The sequence below is a fragment of the Dermochelys coriacea genome, chromosome 10, assembly GCF_009764565.3.
Source record: "Dermochelys coriacea isolate rDerCor1 chromosome 10, rDerCor1.pri.v4, whole genome shotgun sequence".
Classification (NCBI taxonomy): Eukaryota; Metazoa; Chordata; order Testudines; family Dermochelyidae; genus Dermochelys; species Dermochelys coriacea.
In genome coordinates this window covers 80024290-80042140 of record NC_050077.1, presented here as the reverse complement: position 1 = coordinate 80042140, position 17851 = coordinate 80024290, and the positions used below count along the sequence as shown (strand labels likewise).

General features: G+C 43.2%; 1 protein-coding gene across 4 annotated transcripts in view; it reads left to right on the top strand.

Annotated features, from left to right (window-relative positions):
* MEGF11 (multiple EGF like domains 11) overlaps positions 1-14372 on the top strand; it is a 384734-nt gene extending 370362 nt beyond the window's left edge. For 3 of the 4 annotated variants that reach the window (XM_038420566.2, XM_038420568.2, XM_043493760.1), the window contains 2 exons: positions 13221-13427; positions 13876-14372. In XM_038420566.2, coding sequence (XP_038276494.1) covers positions 13221-13427; positions 13876-14036 — 368 coding nt within the window. In that variant the 3' untranslated portion in view covers positions 14037-14372. Of the gene's footprint in view, positions 1-12058; positions 13428-13875 lie in introns of those variants that run through there. The other variant, XM_043493759.1, reaches the window with a different exon arrangement.
* Positions 14373-17851: the final 3479 nt, after the last annotated feature.

The window sequence follows — 17851 nt, the reverse complement described above, 5'->3', positions numbered from 1 at the left end:
AGGAGCAGGAACCCTGCACACTGGGGGAAGAGGTGGTGGGAGGGGGAAGCTTGCCTGCCCTGCAAGGAGAGAGCGGGCAGCGGAAAAGAGCAGGCCGGGCCAGGCAAGAATTTAGTGACATACTGCTGTCTGCCTGGGTCCAGCAGACAGCAGTGTGCCATTAAAAATTGGCTCGGGTGCTGTGTTTGCTGACCCCTGCTCTAGAATATGCAGGTTTATGAGGCCAAAATCTCAGCTGGTGTTGATTTCAATGGAGCCACCTCAGTTTGCACCATCTGAGAATTTGGCCCTGTGTGTTGATTTTGGGAACTAAATATTTGACAGTCTCCTTCAATAAGATACTTGGCAAGCTTACTTGTGCAAGCTGTCCTTACATGAAACCAAATGGGACTGCCTATGTGAGTAAGGGTTGCAGGATCTGGCCCTTTTTAATTAAATTGAGGGAAGATGGCCCATGAGTATGAAACATGTATATGGCAATGACCAGCCCTAAGAGGTATATTACTAGCCCTCAGCCAGGCCTAGAGAATGAAAATATTTTTTGCTCATAAAAATAACTAATATAATATGTAGGAAAAGATTGATTTATCCCATTGCCTTAAGTGAGAGTACTTAGTACAGCTTCAAGGAACCTCACTATACATGAACTGTCAAAATATTAAGAGAAAAAAATGTTAGTTTTCCATGTTTTTCCTTATTCCATTGACTGGTAGTGCTTCCAGTGACTTGACTGATATCTCTGTTCAGTAAAAGCCCTTTATCTTCCAATGAAAAAATCTACTGTACAATAAATTACTCACAGTTTCATCAAAGAAACTATTAGTACAAAAGTAGATTAAAATAAATCACCATTTATTTTTACAAAGTGAAAATAATGATATAAACACACAGTCTGAATTCATACCCACACACCTCATAATTAGGCTGAAAAAGAGTTGTGTGTAAGGTCAAAAGCTTGTCCCTTTCACTAGCAGAAGTTAGTCCAATAAAAGTTATTACCTCACCCATCTTGTCTCTATAATTAAGCTTGGCAGAATTCAAATTTTATTGTTTTATAATTTCAATGGATAATATTGATGTTTATTTTTAAGCTTTTTTCTGGTATTGATTTGATTTTTCACAATTATGGGGGATTAGGCAATACAGTGACGGTAGACACTGATATTCAAAAAGTTAAAACTTTAGAACCCTTAAGGCACAAAGTGTCAATATCACATGTCAAAATATAGAAAGTAAATATCCTTAAATCAAACTCAAATAAGCTCTCAAGCGGCATTCATCTTATTTGCTTAGCTTCAGATTTTGATGATCATTGATGAAAATATGTGTGTATGGTGAAATCAATATTTACCGATAAAAATCAAATCCTTCCAAACCTATCCATAATATATAGAGAGAGATGCATATATATGACTACATATGTGAAGATAAAGAAGCACAGCCACAGTGGGCTATGGAAGTTACATATTTCATTACGTATTTAGGATTTTAGCCTTTTTCTTTACATGGTTAGTTCACTTTGCTTGTTGCTGTTCAAAATTCACACCTGCAAGTGGTCCAGTCCACTGAGAATTCCGTTACTTCTCTTGGAAGTAAAAGTCTTCATTAGTTGTTTGATCACTATAAACAGACACAGCTGACTGCAATAAGCAATGAGACACGGCTGGATTTTCAAAGGAATTTAGGTGCCTGCAGATGCAGATAGGCACCTTGTGGGATTTTCAAAAGGGGCTGTGATGGGATGTCAAAAGAACAGCACCATGGGCCTCAACTGCACTCAATGGGCAGAGCTCAGTAGGTGTGAGCGGCGTTCTGCCCATTGACACCAGCAAGGCAGGTGGGGTTGCATAGGAGTGTCCGGTTTTATTGTTTGCATGCGGTCACTCTTTGTAGATTAGCCTCAGTACTGTACAGCACATAGAGACCTGGGTCACAGACATCTACCCGGTCATGATGTTTTCCCCAGAACACTATCAGTCATTTGTATAGGGTTAATGTGATCCATGCATCAGGTATTCAGAGTAATGGGCTTTCTGCAGCGAACAGGCATTTAAACGACAGCCTACTGAGAATGAGGTCTGGTTACTGGGGTGCTGGGCCCCTGGGGGGGGTGGGTGAGAAAGAGGGAGGGGAAGAGAGAAAGAACTCCTGGACTATAGGCCGTACACTGCTATTGCTCTTAATCCTACAAGTGTTTTCTTTTAATAGAAGGCCATATATGAGACATCCAGTGAGTTCAGTTCTGTGTGGGGACATGTTCTACTCACAGTATCCAGGCTACTGATCTGTACATAACTCTCCAAACCCATCTTCTGCCCCTGAGAAAGGGAGCATGTCTGCGGGCTGAGTCACTCAGATAAGACAGTTCCAGCTCCAGGGCAATTGGAGTCTCACAGAGAAAAGCTTTCGCAAAAAGAAAAGGAGTACTTGTGGCACCTTAGAGACTAACAAATTTATTAGAGCATAAGCTTTCGTTAGCTTATGATGCATCCGATGAAGTGAGCTGTAGCTCATGAAAGCTTATGCGCTAATAAATTTGTTAGTCTCTAAGGTGCCACAAGTACTCCTTTTCTTTTTGCGAATACAGACTAACATGGCTGCTACTCTGAAACCAGAGAAAAGCTTTGGCACTTATCCCCCTAACCATGTGTGTAAGTCACGGCTGCTTTGGTGAGGGTTCACCTGAGCTCTGCTGGCGGTGGAAATCCAGATCACTCAGTGGGGACAATTTGTGCCAGGCTACCCTACTGCTGCACAAACACAGAGAGGAAACGTAAAGAAACATTGTTACAAAATGCTGACACCTGATCCTGCAGACCCTACTCACCCAAGTTTCCCAGCAATGGGATGACTAACATGAGTAGGGCTTGGAGAATCAGGCCATTAACCCTTTTATTTCCAAGTAAGGAACGTAGCATTCTTTTTGTTATTGATTGTGTGACAGCAGCACCTAGAGGCTCCAGTCTCAGTCAGGGCCCCATGGTGCTGGCAGCAGTACAGACGTATAGTAAGAGATCCTCCTTGCCCTGAAGGGCTTACAGTTTAAACAGAAAGAAAAGGAGTACTTGTGGCACCTTAGAGACTAACAAATTTATTAGAGCATAAGCTTTCGTTCCACCAAATGCATCCGATGAAGTGAGCTGTAGCTCACAAAAGCTTATGCTCAAATAAATTTGTTAGTTTCCAAGGTGCCACAAGTACTCCTTTTCTTTTTTGCGAATACAGACTAACACGGCTGCTGCTCTGAAACCTGTCATTATGCAAGGCAGTTTAAACAGAGGGGCAGAGAGAGGAAGTGGCTTACCCAAGGTCACTCACAGCTCAGTGGTAGAGCTGGGAAAAGAAGTGTCTGGACTCCCAAGGCAGTCCTTCTCCACGAGACCACACTTGTCTCCTAGCTTAGTTCTGCATCTGCCCATGTCAATTGTTTCTGGAGAAAACCTGCTTTGCATTTTAAAATGATTTTTTCATTCTTGGCAGATGAGTTCAGAGAGTCACATACAGCTCGGCAGCAGAGAGCGGGTGACAGAAGCAACCATAAAAAGGAGGAAGCTAGCACTATTAGGTGTATTGTGAACACGGCTGCATTCCCGTTCTCCCATCTCATCCCCTTTCTTCTTGTTTTGCTCTGAGTCTGCTTTAAAACAGCTTCTAATGATACATAACTCAGTGCGGTCTGCAATCCTCTTAAACTGTGTTTTGCATGAATATGTATTTTGGGTGTGGGTGGATGGAAATTGTCATGGCCTGTCTCATCAGATACTTTCTTCAGGTTCAAGTGCCCAGGGAGACTCCTGTTTATTATTGGATAAATTCTGCCTTTCCCCCAGCCATTGGTGTTCTTTCCACACCTCTGCTCTTATTGTTGCTCCATCTGGTCCAGCGAAGAATTCATTCTGATTTTTCAGCAGTAGCCAGACTGGTTTTATTCTTAGTCATTGCTTGTTGCTCGCCAATTTCTTTCAATGTTCAGCATTTACAAGAGTGATTCATGCTTTTGAAAGCCACCATCCACCACTCTGGGCTTTGAACATTTCAATCTGGCAAAACACTTAGCTGATTTGCACAGGCTGGCTTTGCTTACACACAGAGATTCATATTCCCGCCCTCGCCAGTTTAAAAGCTTGGCTGGATTGTGGATGGACAGACCCAGGCTCTGGTTCCACACTGCAAAGTAGCAATGGTGCCTCTGCAGCAAAACATTGAACCGGCTTCATTTACTAGTTGCAAAGTCCACCAACACAAAAGGGACTCAGACTCAAAGCCCTGGCTGCTGCCTCTGTGCTGGCTACTTAGAACAGACATGATGTAACCTTCAGTGCAGGGCTTGAGTCTCAGAGCTCCCTATGCAGCTTCCTGAGGTGAGAGAGAGAGGTCCCTTTCCTGTGTCCTTCCATTAGGAATGCAGTAACTCTGTCTCTAATGCAGGCTTAAAGAGTCCAGGTGTCCTGAACTATATGACATGGAGTCATCCTGTCCCCAGTATCTGGTCTGATGCCACCTTCCTGTAGTGGGGAAACAGGGATGGAAGATGCATCAGAGCAGTGAAGGCCTCAAAAGCTGTATTGCCAGCACCAAGTGCTCAAAAATCATGAGTTGGGCTCCAAAATGAGATTGGCTTAGAAATTTGTGAGATTTAAAGAAATAATCAGTGTTTGGTTCTTTTGATTCGCCGGCTGGTGTTTGCGCCTTTAGGGGTTACCGTTACAAACTTTTCTTTGCGACCACAGGGGCTAGAGACTTGCTATATTTTTTAGATGAAAGCAGAGACTCTTCTTCGAGTTGTGTCCCTATGGATGCTCCCCTTCAGGTTTGCATGCACCTTTCGAGCCCTTGATAGGAGAATTTTCCACTAGCAGTGCCTGTTCAGCTTGCACATGTGCCTTATGCCTCCTTGTGCCAGATGCTGAGGTAACATAGAGGTGCACGGGTGAATTGCCCTCGGTTGCTCCTCTACCACCTTGGCCTCAGATGCACGCCTAGCATGCCTGTCTTGAGCATACCTCAGCTATTTTGTATTCTTCTTATAGTTGTTTAAAATTAGTTAGTATAGTCAGTGGTTAGTAGTCATTATAGTTAGTAACTAGTCAGACATGCGTCTGACAAAGTGGGTATTCACCCACGAAAGCTTATGCTCCAATACGTCTGTTAGTCTGTAAGGTGCCACAGGACTCTTTGCCGCTTTTATAGTTAGTAAGTGTCAGTTGTGAGAGGATAGATTTCTTTTTTTCCCCTTCCCCCTCTCTTCTTGAGGAGTCTTGTCTTCCTGGTGTAAAATGCTGCCTCTCCTGCCGAGAGGCTGTACCCGTGAGTATCGGCCACTCTAAGGTTGTCTGTTGTTGGGGAGGGTCCCACGTCTCCCACAAGTGGAATTTTCTCCTAGACCACAAGTCTAGGGCAAGAAAGAACAGAGACACTCAGCTCACACTGTTCATATGGAGCACTCACTTGGACCAGTGTCTGAGTCAAGTCACAAGAGACACCCCCTGCCGGTACATCTGTCATCGGACAGATCCAGCTCCCCTTTCACCTTGGCACAGGCTTCCCCTAAGAAGGGCAGATCAATGGAGGCTTCTGAGAAGACTCCCAAAAACAGGAGCACGGACTCTCCCCTGAAGGAGCCTGCTCCCAAAAAGCCCAGACCCCCTGCGAAATCTACAGCCTCCAAAGCCTTGACCTCCCGGCCCAGTACCGCTGAGCCAGCGGTCTCCTCCTCTGGTCCTGGTGGAGCCAGAAAGCCCCAGAGCTCAAGGGAGAGACGGCTCTAACATGGCTTCAGTATCCTCTACCAAGGACAAAGAAGGCAAGCGTAAGTGTCCCAGTCCAGTACCACCAGCCTCAGTCCCACCACTGGCACCTCCCCATTTGTCACCCTTGGTACCTAGCAAGCAATGGCACCAGACTTGACTGGCATCTGCATTGGTATGCCCGCCATTGACAGTACTGTCATCTTCAGCTACTGCATCCTTGGCTACCCTGTTGGTACCAATTCCCTGCTCGGCACCACAAGAGTTTAGATATGCAAGGGACCTGCCATAATGGATGAGCTGGAATCCCTGTTCCTCATGGATACCTAGCGCCTTTTGGCACTGAGACCTCGGTCTCCAGACTGCTACCATTTTCCTGGTACCGCAGGACTCTCCACCCTTTTCAGTGGGGCTCCTCCATTGGACCATGTTGAAGAGAATGAAGAGGACTTCATCAGTCTCTTTTATTTCAGTCCAGGGTCCCCCAACATATCCTGTCAGGAACCCATTCTTTGACTGTCACAGGGAAGATTGCGACCATCATCAAGAATTGTGAAACCGACCCTTCATCCCACCACAAGTCCCATATGGGCCCTCCCATACTTGGGCTGCTTACCGACAAAAATTCTCCAGACCACCGATACCATCTCAAAGGGAAACTATGATTGTTCAGTCCTCTCTTCTCCAGGAGATGTTTGAGGAACAAGAGGCCAGGGCAGATAAAGAAGCCACACCTTAAGCACCTATTTCATCCTGCAGATGAAGTGGGTTATGCCTCCACCACCTTCCATGGCCAGTGATTTTCAGCAGTATTAGGACCTCAGAAAGAGGGTAGCTGACACTCCTCACTTCCGCTTGAAGACGTCAGGGATTCACAACACAAGCTGTTGGATATCATACAGTCAGCAACATGCACCCGGGTGGCGTTAACCATCAACGAGGCGCTCCTGGATTCAGCTAAGATTATGGGCAAACAATTGCTACTATTCCACCAATGTATAAAAAAGTATTACATTCCCCCTTGAGGACACTGATTTCTTATTCACCCACCCGCCATCTAACTCCCTAATCCTGGATGCGGTAAATGTGCAGTGCAGGCAACACTTCCCCAGGTCTGCTCCACATGACAAGAACCAAAAGAGACTGGATCTCTTTGGATGGAAGCTCTGTTCATCAGCAACCCTAATTCATCAGGGAATTAAAATATGAAGAGCAGACATTCCTCTGATTTCTATTTGTGTCCTATTTGGTATATTTATTGAACATAAATGCAAAATATAGAAGTGCTGGTTATGATCCCATGGTTAAGGTTGAGTTTTGCACTTAAATCAACGATTCAACCGCTTTGTATAAAAAATGCAGCATACCTAGAGTTAGTCAGAATTTTTTTGTCAAAACAATTTTCCATTGGTTCAACAAAACTGAAATCTTTCATGAAATCATGTCAGTTTTGACAGCATTTCATTTAGGGAAAAACCTGAACATTTTTGGAATAAGGTGATCATCACCTTCAGCCCCCAACTAAAACCTCTCCAATGCATCATCAAGGATCTGCAACCTATCCTGAAGGACCCATCACTCTCACAGATCTTGGGAGACAGGCCAGTCCTTGCTTACAGACAGCCCCCCAACCTGAAGCAAATACTCACCAGCAACCATACACCACACAACAGAACCACTAACCCAGGAACCTGTCCTTGCGACAAAGCCCGTTGCCAACTCTGTCCACATATCTATTCAGGGGACACCATCATAGGGCCTAATCACATCAGCCACACTATCAGAGGCTCCTTCACCTGCGCATCTACTAATGTGATCTATGCCATCATGTGCCAGCAATGCCCCTCTGCCATGTACATTGGCCAAACTGGACAGTCTCTACGTAAAAGAATAAATGGACACAAATCAGACGTCAAGAATTATAACATTCAAAAACCTGTCGGAGAACACTTCAATCTCTCTGGTCACTTGATTACAGACCTGAGTGGCTATCCTTCAACAAAAAAACTTCAAAACCAGACTCCAGCGAGAGACTTCTGAATTGGAATCAATTTGCAAACTGGATACAATTAACTTAGGCTTGAATAGAGACTGGGAGTGGATAGGTAATTACACAAAGTAAAACTATTTCCCCATGTTATTTCTCCCCCCCCCACCCCACCGCCCACTGTTCCTCAGATGTTCTTGTTAACTGCTGGAAATGGTCCACCTTGCTTGTCACCATGAAAGGTTTTCCTCCTTTCCCCCGCCCCTCCTGCTGGTGATGGCTCATCTTAAGTGATCACTCTCCTTACAGTGTGTATGATAAACCCATTGTTTCATGTTCTCTGTGCGTGTATATAAATCTCACCACTGTATTTTCCACCGAATGCATCCGATGAAGTGAGCTGTAGCTCACGAAAGCTTATGCTCAAATAAATTTGTTAGTCTCTAAGTACTAAGCCACAAGTACTGCTTTTCTTTTTACGAATACAGACTAACACGGCTGCTACTCTGAAACCTGTCATTTTTGGAATGAAAAGTTTTGATTTTTCATTTCTAAATTATTTTAATTTTGACATTTTATTTTATAAATAGAAAAATTCAATAAAAGGCTGGAAACATTCTGATGTATCATGAAACATTAAACATTCCAAATGAATCAAAAACAAACATTTGGATTAATTTAAAATGAACCTTTTTTTTCCGAATTTCATTTCACACAAAAAAGTTGAAAAGTTTGGCATGTTGTTCTGATTCTGGGTGATTTTATTTTTTAAATCTTGATTTTTTGTGTGTGTGTGTGATAGGAAATTATTTTTACCAGCTCTTAGTAACACCCTCTCCCAAAAAAAACCCCAACACAAATTCTTTGAGCGCAGAATGAATTTTCTGCGAATTATACGTAAATTGGTAAATTGATTTGAGTTAAAATTTTTAAACGGGTCTTGTAACAAATTTAGCACCTCGTGTCAGATGGGTTTTTTTCTTCCAAATCATCTTAACAAAATAACACAGACTTTTCCAGTCCTCTTAGAGTTAAAACTAATTGAGCTCTAGTGCATATTATACCTAGCAGATAATGGCTCCCAAGTGCAATGTGTTTCCAAATACATGCTGTGCTCTATAAATTACATCCTGTTCAGAGCGAGGGGTCAAGTCTCTTTCTTTAGGCACATAACTCCCATTAATGTCAGCAGGAATCATCCCTTTGGGATACTGCTTCTCCATGCCCACTGCTAAAGGCGTTTGGACACATAATGGTCCAAATGAATCTATATGGTCTGAGTGACACTTCTCCAATACTTTATGGCATAAATCCATTGATTTCACTAGTTACTTCTGATTTACACAGCTCTGAGGCCCTGCTTGCAGTTATGGTTATGGTTATGGTTCTCACAGCAGTTCTTTGGAAACCCTCATTTGGGAGATACAAATATCTGAGCCGGATTGAATCGTGTTCACTGTAAGGTGGGAATTTGGCCTGGGTTAGATCCAATGTGCACATTTTCAAATAAGAAACAGCACAGATTAATTCGGCTGTTTACTTGCTCCAGGCAGAACAGAAATAAATGTTTTTAAAAGTTGTAGATAAAATTGTTCTGCCAGAATCTACTTTTCAAGAGTTTATCCCCAAACCTGTGCAGATCAGGTCTATTCTGGGCCTTTGGGCAGCTCCAGCCAGTGGACTCTGGGGCAGTTTGAAATCTGCTGGTTATCTTTTCAGCTTGCTTTGCCCTTTATGATGATCTTATTGATCCTTAAGGATACAGAGCCCCATTGATTCCTGCCTTTTGTCTCCTCTATGCACCCATTCATCAGCATGAATAGGGTGAGGGAAGTAGGTTTGCAACATTCTCACTTTACTTGATTAAACAGTTTCTGTTTCCATAGAATTTATAGCCCATTTTTATTAAGGTCTGTCCATCAATTTCTTGTGAAGGGTAATTTGTCAAATGAACAGTCTTTGCTATGAATATTTATGAGCCACTAGAAGATGTCTTTTGCTGACCGCTAGCTGGGGCTTCCTTTTGCTAGAATGGAGTAAAAGCAATGTTCTTGATACTGCAATCCTAATCAGGGCCTATCCCTCTGAAGTGCCGAGCACTCCCCCATTGAGGTGAAACCAATGGAAGCCAAGAGCACTCAGCATCTTACAGGATCAGGCCCCTCAATCCTCACTCAGACAGAATTCCCACTGAAGTCAATGAGAGTTTTGCCCTGGTAAGGGCTGCAGAATTGGGCCTAATGCTATAGCACAGGTCCTTTCATTCTCGGGCTTTCCATTTCTTTGCATGATTCCTATATTCTTTGTGTATCATCCCTCAGCTTTTTAAGCAGGGATGCACGACAGACCTTTATTAACTCAAATGCAGTGTGAAAGGGACAAAACTTGAAGTAGCTGGTACATGGGAGGTTTTGATCTTTTGGGGTCTTATCCATTGCCCATTGAAGGGAGTGGAAAGCTTCCTGCTGGTTTCACTGGATGCTGAACCAGGCTCTTAAAGTCAGAGGAGCAAATTCTGTTCCCATGCACACCAGTGTAAATCTGGAGTAACTTTTGTAGTGAGTGAGGTAACTCCACACTTCCATTGATGTAACAGAGCAGAATTGATTTGTTTTGTATCCTTCCAAACCTGTAGTTTTGTAATGGTCAGAGAGCCTTAATTTGATTATTGTATACACTGCATTGGTACCCCGGTTCCTGCAGTGTTCTCATCCTCTTTGTACGTGCCCTGTGGGTCTGGTCTGTGGAGCTAAGCTCCCCAAGTCTCTCCTTGCTAATCTGCTAGCCTGCTTGTTCTCCCCAAACTCTCCTGCTGGTCTCGCCCCATTTGACTTCTCACCAGAAGTTTAAGAACCAAATGTTACGATGAAGGTCCATTGTTGCTAAGAGTCCAGTGCTCATACAAAATGCACCCCTGCAGGTTTACTTGGACACTCTGAAGGGTTGCAAATAACTGAAAAATCAACTGCAGTTGTCCAAAGAAGTAATGTGCATTTTGTAATGCAGGATTCTGGAATTGTTTTTGCCCTGCTGTTAGCTTTCTTGCTACACAGATCAATCCTGCAAATCCTTACTCACACGAGTAATTAATAACAGCCAGTGGGATGGTTGTAAGAGCAAGGGTTTGCAGGATCAGGCCCTGGGGGCTTGCAAAGTTTGGAAATGCTATGTTGGTTGCCTGGTCATTAGCATGAGTTAATAGGCTTCTGCTCAACTCCTCCTGTGTGAGATTCACAGTTTAGCTGGCATAGGGATGCCGTTAATTTTTGATGGGTGGTTTTTGCTCTGTCACAGACCTTCACTGAAATGGGAAGGACAAAATATTTCTCAAACAGATGCTGCTTAGAGAGGGTTCCAGAATATTGTTGTCAATCTAAGATCTTCTTCTAGAGTTTGAAGCCAAGCATCAGAATAGAAATGGGAAAGTACAGACAGCCTGAATGCCCCCCCTTCCTCCAGACCCCCATGTGGAAGGGACTCTGTATGTTGAGTTGCCTTTTCCAAAGGGAGGGCACCAAAGAGCTGTATGGGAGGAGCAGGCAACCAGGGTGGAGGGGAAGGCACATTGCCTCAGATCCTCAAAGGTATTTAGAAACCGAATTTGCACTGATTTCAGTGGAAGTTAGGTGCCTAAATACCTTTGAGGATCTGGGCCCCTGTCCTTATGGAACCAAGCTGTCAGGAAGGGATGGGGAGGTGGTAGAAGGGCCCTGGGACATTGCAGAGACACACACACAAAAGCAATGGTAGGTGTCCCCACCAGCAGGTAGGATCAGGCACTGAATCAGCGAGCAAACTTTCCCACAAGGATGTGTACCAAGTCTATGTCTGTGAAGAGAGGAGATTGAGTTTGCTCCTTGCTGACCTCAGCTGAGGAGCTGATCCTACAAGATACCAGGTGCCCTGGTCCCCTTGAGTAGGAGTCAAGAGCTTTCAGCACCTCATAGGATCAGGCAATGCTTTTTGGTTCAGTATTATCCCATACAGCATTATCCCACAGGTGGGGGCTGTACTAGACTCTACATACACACTAACTCCTGGTACAGCATCCCCAAAGCTTATATGGAGATGGTTACACAACAGATTAAAGGGAACATACAATACTGGGGCAGACCAAAGGTCCATCTAGCCCAGTATCCTATCTTCTGACAGTGGCCAATGCCAGGTGCTTCAGAGGAAATGAACAGAACAGGTAATCATCAAGTGACAAAGTGTCTCATAGTAGAGGAAACAAATAGCAGCAGAGAAATATTTTTAAAGGGGAAGAGATGTCTTTGTTTGTTTATTTCTTAACCTGAATTTCTCTTTTTGTCTCCCATACTAGACAGCGGGGGCAACTGGGAATTCAGATATTTTGCAAGTCCCACCATTGCACCGGGCGTGTTTCATAGATACCAGGATCTGCCTTTGTACTGTAAACCAGCACAAGAAAATGCCTCACCTTTCATTGCATCGCTCTAGTTCTAAATTACTGGCAATGCACAGCAGCTGGACTGCACACAGGAGCAATGGCACGTTATTGAAAGTCAATGTTAAGACTTATTTATTCTTTCTTTTTTTATTCTTTTTAAATAGCACGACTGGCACTACTGTTTATACAAGGCTGAAATTCTCAGGCCAGTTTCAGTTCTTGGCGTAGTTCTTGGCGGCTTCCTTATCTCATGCCAACCTTTCTCTCCTCTTACAATTTTGCCTGTGTTACAGTCTGATGTATTTATTTCATATTGGGGGAAGGGAATGATCAGTGTTTACAGCATCAAAAAAACCCAAGAGACATAAGATGGGCTTCATCCCACTGCAGAGCCTGAAGAATTTTTCTGAGAGCAGGGTCTCCCCTACAGAATTTTTATCATCAGAAGGGAACATGAAGAAGAAATCTAATCCTTCCAGTGCTGGATAGCCCCTTAAATTACATCTGACTGAAAACCACTAACCACTTTGATTGATGCAGTTCTAAGGCTGCTGGAAATATTAATTTTCAAACATACGACATTTGATGTTGACTGCAGCTCAGGACGCTAACCCTGTAGCTTGTCTAGCATACCAAGCACCGACAGAAATGACTACTTTCAAAGCTGGCTCAGAGCAAACCTGTGCATGCTTCCCTGGGTCAGTGCATGTAAAGAAAGGATGACATTAGCACTTAGGTCCTTGAGGGTTATGGAGGGCTGGGGAAAGTTGCCATCTGAAATTAAATGATGTTGCCAAATAGTATAATGAAGGGCAGTTAGACCTGTTCTCAGGAATGGCCTTGGTACCAAGTACGGTTTTCCTTCTAAATATTGAGGAGATGAATTGTGGATGTGTTTGGATAAAGGGATGATTTATAGATGTCATGCTCTGGATGTGCCCAAAGCATAAGTGTTGGATTTTTGTACTAGATGCCTCAAAGATTAAAGTTCTTCCCCCTCTCTGCAGAGGTTCAGTTGTAGCCATTCACATCTATCTGACCTTTCTAAGAAATCTACTCTGTTCTTGTTTTGCAGAGTATATGAAAGAATCTGTGTGTAGTTCAAGCACCTGCTCTCTGAACAGCAGCGAAAACCCATACGCCACCATTAAGGATCCACCCATCTTGACATGTAAACACTCGGAGAGCAGTTATGTGGAAATGAAATCACCCATTCACAGGGATTCGCCCTATTCAGAAATGCCAACCTCATCAAAGACTAATAAAAATATATATGAAGTTGGTAAGTGTCCTAGATAACCAAGGAAGCTCAGTAGTTCAACAGGAGCAAAATTAATTTTAGCAGTATTCTCTCTTGAGTTTTACATTGGGGCAGAGGTCATTAGGATTTGGCAGAATCGAGAGACAACTGTGCTTTATGGGATAGGGACGGTGCTGATTTTCCTATCTAGGGTCCCAAGTTTGGGATCAAAGAGGAACACAACCCTTCTGTATGCTTACTTGTTTTTAAACTGTTTTGAGTTTCAAATCCCAATTGCAAGATTAAAAAAGAAATGGCAGATCATTTGAAAGCGTTCTTTGCAGTGCCCTTGGAACTAAATCCGGAGTAGCAGAAAGAGTTTGGAAAGGATTTGCCTGTACGCATGTGTTAACGTGAGCATGTAAAACTCTTGACGATCAGAACTAGCAGCCTGCTAGCCATTGTAACCCATTTTTCATTGTATCTTCAGAGCCCACTGTCAGTGTGGTCCAAGAAGCCCATGGTCGTAGTGCTAATTACAACCAGAATCCATATGACCTGCCTAGGAACAGCCACATTCCTAGTCATTATGACCTTCTCCCTGTAAGACACAGCCCTACCCATGGGGCATCTTGGGACAAGCAGTCTTAAAGGGATACGCTTCGCTGTCGCAGTGTGCTGCGAACATTCTCCCTGACTAAATGAAAGAAACGAAGACAATCCTTTTTGGTTTTGCAATACGCTGATGTGACTTGAAATAGTATTACACAAGGAACCTAACCTAACAGAACATTTGTTTGGGCCAACTGCTGCTGCATGATATTGAAAAAGATGTTTTTATACTGATACAAAAAAATAACCATCATCTCCATCTGATTGGAATAATTACTCAAGGAAGCAGTTTACATAGTCCAGTCAAAAACTCTACAGACTGTGTTCTCTTAACTGTAAACTAAAAACAACCCACTCACACCCCAACTGTAAGTACTTACAGCTACAGATGTACATTTCTACCATCCACATAGAGACCTTTACTGTTAGAAACAAGATGTCTAAAAAGATGCTGGAATATATTTTACATACGCATCGTGGAAAAGGATACACACACAAAACGGGAAAGACTGCTGTTTAATTCAACTGATATAATTTGTAATCCTTGGTTCATGCTGTCATATCCATTCTGTGTACATGTCGATTTTATTTGTGGTAAATTAGTTTTGTAATAAGTTCCCTTTCCTAGTGGCTGCCAAGAGATTTTAGTAGAGGAGTATTACACCGTCTGTGGTTATTCTCAATGCCTCATGCTCATTGTAAGCAATGTAAATCTTCATAAGACTCCAGTGATCTTTAGCCATAGAGCTCATCTAAACAATGTGTCTCATGCCCAACATATATGACTACGGCCATACTGGGCCAGACCAATGGTCCATCTAGCCCAGTATCCTGTCTTCCGACAGTGGCCAATGCCAGATGCATCAGACGGAATGAACAGAACAGGGCAATCATCAAGTGATCCATCCCCTGTTATCCAGGTCTAGCATCTGGCAGTCAGATGCTTAGGGATACATTTTTAACAAACTATGGAAGCCTTTGATTGTTGGTGGTATTTTATTTGGCCTTATATAGCTGCCACTTTATTCGATACAGAGGCCCAGACTGTCAACTGCTCTAAGTTGACATATAGCTTCAGTGACTTCAATGGCGCTATGCAGATTCACAGCAGCTGAGAAGCCGTTCCACTGCCAATGTGTCAAAAATCTAACCCTGTTTCTGTTCTGCACCCAAACTAATGCTTTCTAAGCCATCATGGGGTTTCTAGACCATCTTTGCAAGCCATTGCATTGTAGCTAAATTAATTGCATGCCATTTATAATAAACCCTTTAATTTCATCGGCATTACCATGTAGTACAACTTGATCCATCGCTGAGTCTGCCTGAAATGTCATTAAACTGAGCTGTGACCACATTTCCTTTTTAAACAGCTGTTTGTGGAATAATTACCATGAGGTTTGCCTTGGAATAAGGTTTGCTTTGGAATAAGCCTCCCGGATTATTTTTTGTAGTCCTTCTTGACATAGAAAATAGAATACTTGCTATTAAGCAGTTTCTTGTAGTTCTTGAGCATGAAGTAGGATTGATGCTAAGTATGTAATTTCATTAGGCAAATGTGGGAGTAGCAAATTGATTGCATCTTAAATATAAAGAAGTCTGTTGTGCTTTTGCTGTTCTGATGGAACTACAAGAGAGAGAAGAGCAACGGTGATTAGTTTGTTAAAGCATGAATTGATCAGTAAAAAATACTAATGCAGGAAATAGCAGCCTAAGGGCCTGATAGTAAAATTCAGAGCCTTTCACCTCTAGATCACTGGTTTGAATCTGGCTCCAGCTGGGAGTCATTGTGAGTGGATGATACACCTATGTGAAACGAACTGGTCCGGGGACCAGTGTAGTTCCTGGTAGACAGGAGTTTAATGTCGTATGGAAAAGCCCACTGCAGGTTGAACCCTTGATGGTACTCACCAGGAGCTGAATGTGCTGTGGAGACTGAACTACCCGCTCAGCGCTGGGATCGAAGCCTGCATTAATGCTGACCGAGCCTGTGCTGTATTTCTTTGTGCTTCACTACTGTCAATCCGGTAACGTACTAAATACTCTTGTCAAGGGGTGGGGAGAAGCCCTGGCAATACAGCATTAAAAAAGCTGGAATCTTTCATGGGCAGAGGTGGGCACACTTTCAGAAACCCTTTATGCAACAGGCAACTTCTGCAGTTCAGACGACTGAACTAACTCCAGAGAGCTCTTTCCCCATAAGGTTAAAAAGAAGCTGATCTTCACGTTGCAAGGAATACATTAATATTTACATGAATGCTGCATGTATGCATGGGGGCAGATGATTGATCAGCAGTAGTAATTTTGCTTTCCAGAAAAGCCTTATTCAAGATGTAACTAGACAATTATTTTGTAGGGCTAGGTAGGGATATATTTTACTTAGCATATAGAAAGACTTACCTCAGAAATATCAATACAAAGGCAGTTAATTACATAAGGCTATTGTTAGAGACTTACCATACATCTAGCACTAGCACAAGCAGTGTAAGCTGCAAGCCTAAACAATGTATATGTTGTGTTTCTGTACAGTATGAGATGGGACTTTGGAGAGCAGCAATATGCTTGACTTTTTCAAAGCTGGATTTCCAAACCAAATGAAATGAAGTGCATAGAGTTTAACAGAAGGGGGGAAAAATGCATTCTTGTACATTAGCATTAATTTAGAAAATAGACATTGAAATGGCAATACTTTTTTAAAGCAAGACAGATTTGTAATATATTTGTTCACTGTGCTAAGGTACTATACCTTGTACAAAATAAATGGAGTTTCTCTCAATGTGCACGTCTCAAACGTACTCATTTGCAGCCTAAACATGTTGGAGGCATGAACTTTCTCCGTACCACAGGACTGGTTACCAAAGGGCTTATATTTGCCTACCCAAACAACTCCGAGAACATTCAAGCCAATGTCAGGCAAGTAAAGTAGAAAGTTGATTTCAACAGTTCTGAGAATGAGTGAATCTCAAATCCAAAATGAAGTAAATCAGAGAATAATTCCTAAGCCAGGGGCTAGTCACACCCTAGCTTTAAAGCAAACTAAGTACCAGGTAAGTACCTTTTCATCAATTGCTCTGGCAACTCTTACTTGCCCATAAGTTAAACATGCATGAGCAGACTGGAGCATCATAATGGTGCTGTCAGAGACTGACTCAGCTCACATACAGCTGTAAGAGCTATTTCAAACAAGGTGCAACTGTCAGGTCCCTTTATGCTTTTCCTGCAGAAAGCTGAGGCTGCGATCCTGCAACAGACATGATTATTAAGGCTAAGATTTTGTCATGGTTATTTTTAGTAAAAGTCACGGACAGGTCATGGGCACTAAACAAAAATTCACGGAAGCCGTGACCTGTCTGTGACTTTTGCTGCTGCAGCTCCATGGTTTCGCCTGCTACCATGGCAGCTGGGACTGGGACTTATGGGCTTCCTCCTTTCTCCCCTGCACATGCTAGGCTGTCGTCTGTTGCTGGAAGCCTGAGGGCCCCCTGAGAAGGCTGGAACCCTGCCAGGGCCCTGCTGACTGCCAGCTCCAGTCCCACGGCCCCAGAGGCAGAAGCAGAAAATGTCATGGAGGTCTCGGGAAGTCACAGATTCCATGACTTCTGTGACACAAACGTAGCCTTAATTATTGTACACAGTTGTACCCACGGGGAGCTGCATTGACTTCAGCTGGTTCACTGTAGTCCATCCATGTGGTGTACATTGCAGTGTCAGGGCCTAGTCTATCATATGTACTAATGCTAATCAGTAAATTACAAGCTAAATTGTGCAGCAGAAGCAGCTACAGAATTAAGCTCTCTCCACAGCAGGGTAGTGAACTGCTAAATTGAGACTTTCAATATTTGTAATTCAAATGTCCA